At 46.2% G+C, this 8426-nt stretch overlaps 1 protein-coding gene across 1 annotated transcript in view; it reads right to left on the minus strand.

The window, feature by feature from the left end:
• SCCPDH (saccharopine dehydrogenase (putative)) overlaps window positions 1-4445 on the minus strand; it is a 28729-nt gene extending 24284 nt beyond the window's left edge. The window contains exons 1-2 of the mRNA XM_040967998.1: window positions 4124-4445; window positions 1499-1611 (exon numbers count right to left, since the gene is read on the minus strand). Coding sequence (XP_040823932.1) covers window positions 1499-1611; window positions 4124-4313 — 303 coding nt within the window. The 5' untranslated portion in view covers window positions 4314-4445. The remainder of the gene's footprint in view (window positions 1-1498; window positions 1612-4123) is intronic.
• Between the last annotated feature and the right edge of the window lie 3981 nt (window positions 4446-8426).

Here is an 8426-nt window from a genome sequence, read left to right on the forward strand (position 1 = left end):
TGGTCTGAGAGCCTCAGGTTCCTTTCTCACATTGCGGCTGGTTGAGTCACAGCCCTCTTCTAGTCACGCTATCTGCAGGCACCAGCATGCTACAGTATCTATGAATGAGCTACTAAAAATAACAGTAGTGGGCCTGGTATGGTAGCCTAGTGGCTTAAGTTCTCGCCTTGCATGCACCAGGATTCCGTAAAGGCGCTGGTTCATGTCCCACTGGCCTCACTTCCCATCCAGCTCCCTGTTTGTGGCCTGGGAAAGCAGTCAAGGACAACCCAAAGCCTTGGAACCCTGTAACACATGGGAGACCTGGAAGAGGTTCCTGGCTCCTGTCTTTGGATCAGCTCAGCTCTGCCCATTGTGGGCACTTGAGGGGTGAAGCAGCAGATAGAAGATCTTTGTCTCTCCTTCTCTCTATAAATTTGACTTTCCAAGAAAAATAAATCTTAAAAAAAAAATCAGTGCTTTTAAAAAGATTTATTTATATATATTTTTTATTGGAAAGTCAGATAGATATACAAAGAGGACAGAAAGGAAGATCTTTTGTCCATTGATTTACTCCCCAAGGGGGAGCAACGGCCAGAGCTAAGCTGAACCGAAACCAGGAGCCAGGAGCCTGCTCTGGGTCTCCCACATGGTGCAGGGTCCCAAGACTTTGGGCCAAACTTGACTTCCCTCCCAGGCCACAAGCAGGGAGGTGGACAGGAAGCAGGGCTGCTGGGATTAGGACTGGTGCCCATATGGGACGCCGGCGCCTGCAAAGTGTGAATGTTAGCTGCTAGGCTACCATGCCGGGGTGCCCCAATCAGTGCTCTTAATCTCTATTTTTGTACAGGTTGTTAATCCATATACTCATATGGCAATGTAAGAACATAATTATACACTCAAAACAAACATGCTTTAAGGAAGGGGCATAAAGCAGAAGAGTTTGTCAATGTTAACCGTAACCAACAAACCAGCACACACTCTTAGCACAGTGTCCTTCCCTCTCAGGAGACCCTGGTCTTTTCTCTGTTCCTCACAACAATCAAAAACTCCCCACCAGAGGTGAGGCCTTGAACTTGCACTTCTGTCTTCTGTCCTTACTTTCATCTAGAACGTAACAATACCAGATTTAGCTAGAAGTGAATGGACGGTTTGTTCTGACATAAAGAATAGTTGATTGGGCCCGGCGCAGTGGCGCAGTGGTTAAGGTCCTTGCCTTGCACGCCCGGGATCCCATATGGGCACCGGTTCTAATCCCGGCAGCCCCGCTTCCCTTCCAGCTCCCTGCTTGTGGCCTGGGAAAGCAGTCGAGGACAGCCCAAAGCTTTGGGACCCTGCACCCGCGTGGGAGACCCAGAAGAGGCTCCTGGCTTCGGATCGGCATAGCATCGGCTGTTGCGCTCACTTGGGGAGTGAAACATCGGATGGAAGATCTTCCTCTCTGTCTCTCCTCTCTGTGTATCCACCTTTCCAATAAAAATAAAATAAATCTTTAAAAAAAAAATAGCTGATTACTTACTGGTCCTACACAATTGAGGACGACTGTTGCCTGTTTAGCCATTTCATCAAGAGATGCTGGATTAGTGGTATCACATATTATTATTCCAACTTCAGACGACAGTGTCGGTCTCCCTGAAATAATAATAAAAATACATAAGTTGAAGCAAATCCTAGTAAAGTACCACATCTTCAGATTTTCCTTTTGTAGTAATCTGTGGCAGCAAATTTACTACATATACTGATACACTAAAATCCAACTTTAATTCCTAAAGATAAAACTGTTTTTAATAAGGAACTATGGGGAAAAACGGAGTCAACACTCATGGTTAGCAAAAACATTACAAACCTTTAAAACTCACCTAATGCAAAGTATAAATGACAACTGTGTGTGCCAGCACAATTTCACAAATAAGTCTAGGCGCCAAACAAAAGACTATCCTGACTCTCCCTTTATCGGTAAGTTTATATTATGAAATTCTTCTTAGAGTTTTGTGGCCTAGCATGACAACTTAACTGGCTAATCCTCCCCATGCAGGCTCCAGATTCCGTACAGACACTGGTTCATGTCTCAGCTGCTCCACTTCCCATCCCCCAGGATTGCCCAAAGCACCGGGACTCTGCACCCACACAGAAGATCTGGAAAACGCTTTTGGCTCCTGTCTCCAGATCAGCTCAGCTCCAGCCGTTGCAGCCATTTGAGGACCAAAACAGCAAATGGAAGATCTTTCTCTCCCTGTTTTTCTTTATCTCTGTAAATCTGCCTTTCCAATAAAAGTAAATAAATGTTTTAAAAAGATGTTTTGGGGCCAGCATTGTAGTGTAGGAGGCAGAGTTGCCAACTGCCATGCCAGTATCTCATAGGGGCAGCAGTTCAGGTCCCAGTTACTCCATTTCCAATCCAGCTTCCTGCTAATGTGCCTAGTTAATTAGCAGAAAATGGACCCCTGCCACTCATATATGAGGGTTGGAAGAAGCTGCTGACTTTGGCCTGACCCAACCAAGTCTGGCCATTGTAGTCAGCTGGGAAGTGATCAAATGGATGAAAGAGCTCTGTCTCTCCAACATTCAAATAAATAAATCTTTTTTTTTTAAAGATTTATTTTTATTATTTTTTCATTGGAAAGGTGGATATACAGAGAGGAGAGACAGAGAGGAAGATCTTCCGTCCGATGATTCACTCCCCAAGTGAGCACAACGGGCCGATACTATGCCGATCCGAAGCCAGGAGCCTCTTCTGGGTCTCCCACGCGGGTGCAGGTTCCCAAAGCTTTGGGCCGTCCTTGACTGCTTTCCCAGGCCACAGGCAGGGAGCTGGAAGGGAAGCGGGGCTGCCGGGATTAGAACCGGCGCCCATATGGGATCCCGGGCGTGCGAGGTGAGGACCTTTAACCACTTGCGCCACCGCGCCGGGTCCAAATAAATAAATCTTAAAAAAAAAAAAAAAAGGCTGTCATCAACAACTCAACAATCACCTATGACCCAATTATAGGGAACAAACACAGGGTGATGGTATCAATACCCTGATAACCAAAAACAACAAACAAACAAAACACCCAGGCTCATAATACAAGAAATAATTGGAATAAGCCAACTCACTGGAGGCTTCAATGGGTCAAAGTTATCACCCACACTAATCTGATTTGGGCAAGATAAATGGTTGCTAACTGGGCAGTAGCTCTAGGTCTTTCTGAGCATGAGGAAGAAACAGGTTAATACACTTTAGTAGTGAAACAGTTCATTCTGGAAAAATAAAAACCACAGGTCTTTAGCCAAGATGCTGTGGCCAGCTGCAGGACAGAGTCTGGCTTCATTGGTACTTTCTGTTGCCCACTGCCACTGAAAGTGGCCATGCTCCCACCCAAAATAGGACACTGTGGGTGTGGCACCCTCAGGGGGCCTATCGTGGACTACTAAGTCCTAAAGATAAATGCCCTGCCCCTCCTCCCCCCAGCCAGGAGGACCCAGTCCCTGTGAGCCTGTCTCTCCTCCAGAGCCCCGGGGACAGGACCTAGCCCAGGAGAGAGCACTCAAGGAACACTGGTTTATGTAAAAGGAATGTTCAAAGAAGGAAATGCTTGAAGCAGAAATACAAACTTTGGGGGGGGGGGGGGCTTGGGGGGGAATAAAGGGTAAGATTGCCAGAAGCAGCTTACAAGCAAAAATAAATAACTAATTAATTTTTTAAATAAAAAGCACTACGTTACCAGTTAAAAAAAACAAAAAACTCCTTAAGCTTCCTCTCCCACTCCCAAAACACCAGACAAAAAGAGAATCTCAAAGAAACCTCTGCCCTACACCTCATTTCCAGAAACCTGCACACTCAGCAGTTACCCTTGCTTCGAACTAGGACGAGGGGGACAAAAAGAAAAGTTTTTGACCATTTCTCCAGTGGGGGCAACTCCCCTCCAAAAAATAAAGAGACGCACTTCAAAATGAGGATGGGGGAGGGGTAATGGGGGGTTAATAGAAGGGGTAGAAGGCAGCCATGGGGAACCCAGGCCCCACGTTGGCTGCATCTCCCTCTGCTTCCAGTCCTCAAGAAGGACAGCGGTGGGACGCATCCCGGGAGGAGAAACGCTCGCGCTAGGGGCGATGTCTGAGTCCCCGGGGGCGCCCGCGGCCCGAGCCGGCCCGCCCCCTTTACCCAGCTTCAGCGCGGCCCTCTCCAGCACCCGCTGCAGCTTCTCCCGGGAGCGGCCCGCCACGGCCCACGGCAGGCGAGAGCTCCGCTCCGGGGCCACCTGCTCCCGGGCCACCTCCTCGGTCACGAACTGGCCCGTGAAGCCAGAGGCGCCGAACACCACCAGGTGGAAAGGCCTCTGCTCGGTGGCCATGACGAGTCTACAGGCCGCCGAGGCCCGGGGCGGCTTGAGTCCACGGCGCCTGCGCTTCGGGCAGCGGCCCCAGTATCCGGGGCAGTAACCGCCGCCCTCCCGGCCGCAGTCGCCACAGCCGTCCGGGCCGTCGTCGCCGCTCCCCGAGCCCCGCCTGCGCCTGCGCGCCGGGGCCACGCCCACGCCGCCTCGCTCCCCGATAACCGCGGCGGGCGCGCATCCTCAGCCGGCGGCCGGGCCTGAGGGATGCAGCTGACAGGAGCAGCTGACAGGAGCAGCTTACAGGAGCTGACAGCAGCTGACAGGAGCCCACGGCAGCCCTTGGTCCTGGCCGGTTGACGGTCCCGCACGGCTCTACTCGCCCTTCAGGGACAGCGGCACCCGGTTATTCTTGGTGAGGTAGAGGATTGCTCCGGGAGAATCCTGGCTGTACCTCCTGATGACCCGAGGGTCCTGCCAGAAACTAAAATAGGCACGTGGCCCGAGGAGTGGCCGCGAGGCCTGGACCTGGGTGAAGAGTGAACCGGGAGAGCTTGGTGTGTGGCAGCAGGGAATGCTCTGTGCTGTCCGGCCTGTTCTTCTGTTAAGAATACAGTTTATCGGAGAACGTTGTTTGGCACCTGGTTTCTGCACTGGATCCAGCAGGCCAAGTCAGCACAGAGTCCCCAGGCCAAGGTTTACTTGCTTCCCATTGTCCCCGGGCTTCAGTAGGTTCCCCGCATCCAGCTGACTCAAGAAGTCGGCACCCGTTAAAAGTTATTCATCTATTAGCTATCAATCATTTGGAAGACAGAAAGATCTTTAACCTACTGGTTCAATCCCCAAAGCCCTGCTTGAACCACCCTGTGGGTCTGGCTGAAGCAAGGAGTTCTTTCTGGGCCCTCATCTACATGGGTCCGCAGTGGCAGCTCAGCAAAGTTCTAAGCCTTTTTGTTATTGTTCAACCGCACTTGGCATTCTGTATCCATAAATGTCACTAGACCACGTTGCAGCTCTAAAGTTATTAGAATATGTTCTGGTTCTTACAGCCGCCTAAATAGTATTGTATGTGGTGTTGTTTTCTCCAAACTCTGACAAATTTAAAGTTGCTTAAAGTTATTCCTCTTTTAACATTGTAAAAATATTCTGAAGGTTTAATTTTTAAAAAAAATCACCTGCTTACTGTGCAGCAAATACATGCAATTATATCATCTTGTTTAGTGGCATTCAGTAAGCCTTTCCAGCAAACCTATGAGAAAGACAGGTCCTTGCTTTATCTACTTGGAGGCTAGTACAAATAAAGTAGCCATTAAAAGCAGAACTAGCTCTGGGGCAAAAGAAACAAGGAAAAACATTTGTATCCAGGATATTTCCTGTTGATTTACACAAAGCTAGGAATTCTTGCGTGCATATAACTGGTACAGTTCACTGTGGAGGGAAGTCTTGGGAAAGGAACTTAACCTTGACATCAATTAATAGGGCTTAAGTATGAAAGAATGAAAAATAGTCCCCCTTGTCCCCCCCCCCAAAAAAAACAGGAAAAGAAAAATAGGGCCCAATGATGGCTCAGTGGCTAAATCCTCACCTTGCAAGGGCTGGGATCCCATATGTGTGCCAGTTCATGTCTTGGTTGCTCCACTTCCCATCCAGCTGCCTGCTTGTGGCCTGGGAGATCAGAGGATGATGGCCCAAAGCCTTGAGACCCTATATCCATGTGGGAGATGGGGAAGAAGCTCCTGGCTCTTGGCATAGGTTCAACTCATCTCTAGCCATTGTGGCCATTGGAGAGTGAACAAGCAGATGGAAGATCTTTCTCCTTCTTTCTATAAATCTGCCTTTCCAATAAAAATAAATGAAGCTTAAAAAATGAAAAATAATCTAACAGATATGCACAAGTCTGCAAAAATGCTTAGCATGATTAGAGTATAATAAAAACTGAAATGTCCTTAGTCAATACATTATGCTCTTTGACCCATTCAATAGTGCTTAACTGAAGCAATAACCAGTGGTATAGATTGTGTAGCTGAAAACTGTTTGAGATGCACGGAAAAGTAAAAGGACATTTCCTAAAAACATGAATATGAAATCTTTGTTAAATGAAGAAGACACGCCTATACATCTTTTCAACGGGTCTTCAAATTTCACGTGGAGGAGTGTGGCACAAAAGGTTAAGCTGTTGCCTGGGACATCCATGCCTCAGCAGCCAATTTGAGTCTAGCTACTCTGCTTCTGACCTAGTTCCCTGATGATGCATATGGGAAGCAGCAGATGATGTCAAGAACTCAAGTTCCTGCCACAAATGTGAGACTTGGACGGGGGTCCTAACTGCTGCCTTCAGCTCCCCCAGCACTGGCGGTTGAGGCCATATTCTCTCATCATCCACAGTTCCACCACTACAGTCACGTTCCTGTTGCTGCCAGGGAACATGATTTTTTTCTTGTTGTTATTAACATGAAACCACACAAACTAATAGCAAAGAGAGCAGACACAGTATATTTGTCTGATTAGATTTAAGTCTCAAAAGAAGGCATGATCCATTGGTGATGACAAGAGTCCTGGAAGGATTTGCTTTATGTTGAACAACCCCAGAAGGTCTGGCCCTTGTCCACAGGATTCTAAATCGAAAGACTTCCAAGCAGTGCATTCTCTCCAAAGGCCAGCAAGAGACTCATTTCAGCACCAAAGTTAGCAACAAAGAGAAGGCAAGAGAAGACAAACATTGGCTTAGAATAAGCGTGTTGGCCACCGTCTTCACAAAGTAGACACAAGCCATAAACAATAATCAAATGAAAAGATGCTCAACTTCACTCATATAATAGTTTATGGTACAACGGTAGTATATAATTTCTATCAATTTGATGAAAATTTAAGTTTGATATCAGACTGTATTCACAAAACTCATACACAGGGTATTTCTTTTGTTTTCCATTTTTTGAGATTTTAGCTTCCACATACAGGGGAGAGCATGCCATCTCTGTGTCTGGTTTATTTCAGTCAATATGAAGTTCTCCAATCTCATACTGAAATGATGAAATTCCTACTGAAATGATAGAATTTTACTCTCCTGCTTACTGGAGCATCAAGACTTTGATCATAATATGAATTTAAAAGTTATCTTAAAAATTAAAAATGAAGTTCAAAATTAAGAAATAATAAGGAAAAATCAAAAGAACTTTGAAAAATATTTGGTGATTTATTTATAGATTCACAAAACTTCAACATCTTCATGTTATTCATTTGCCATTACTGAAAGGACTTATAAAAAACAAAAACAAAAAAAAAAAAAGAAAGAAAGGGCCTTTCCTTCCTTTTGCTGGGTATATATATATTGAATGATTGTAATAAAATACTTAAACAAAAATCATTCCCAAGGGGCCCAGGACAATGGCTCAGTGGCTAAATCGCCACTTTTACAACCCTCTGGATCCCATATAGTTTCCAGTTTGTGTCCCTGCTGCTCAACTTCCCATCCAGCTCCCTGCTTGGGGCCTAGGAAAGCAGTAGGGGATGACTCAAAGCCTTGGGATCCTGCACCCATGTGAAAGACCTGGAAGAAGCTCCTGGCTCCTGGCTTTGGATGGACTCAGCTCTGGCTATTGTGGTCACTTGGGGAATTAATCAGCGGCTAAAGATGTTTCTCTAGGTTTCTCCTCCTTTCTGTATGTATGCCTTTCCAATACAAATAAGTAAGTCTTTAAAACAAACAAACAAACAAAACCTCATTCTCTATAAAATTAAATATGAATCCTATGTGGCTGTTTTGAAAAGGCCAGTTGTTGGTGTTCTGATACTTCAGTTATTGGTAATTTTTATATAATCGGCTCAGAAGTCAAATGCTTGTGTTTTGTCATCAATCTAAGGCTCAGGTCAATAGGACTATAAATCAGGCAAAGGTAACAGCAGGAAAGTCAACATTTAACTTACTTCTAACATATTGCAACTCTGCACTATCCCCACACGTGGTGTTCCTGAGAGTCACTCTGCAGAGAGGAAAAGCATAGTGGCATGGCTTTATGTCCCTACCCCAACCCAAATATTTGCTTCTGCTTTTAAATTCCTTCCCCCTACCCGTGTTCCACATTTTATTTACATTTTAAGACCAAAGTTAATCTCAAAATTATATATCCATGCACC

The sequence above is a fragment of the Ochotona curzoniae genome, unplaced genomic scaffold, assembly GCF_017591425.1.
Source record: "Ochotona curzoniae isolate NIBS_2020 unplaced genomic scaffold, NIBS_Ocur_1.0 scaffold_4683, whole genome shotgun sequence".
Taxonomy (NCBI): Eukaryota; Metazoa; Chordata; class Mammalia; order Lagomorpha; family Ochotonidae; genus Ochotona; species Ochotona curzoniae.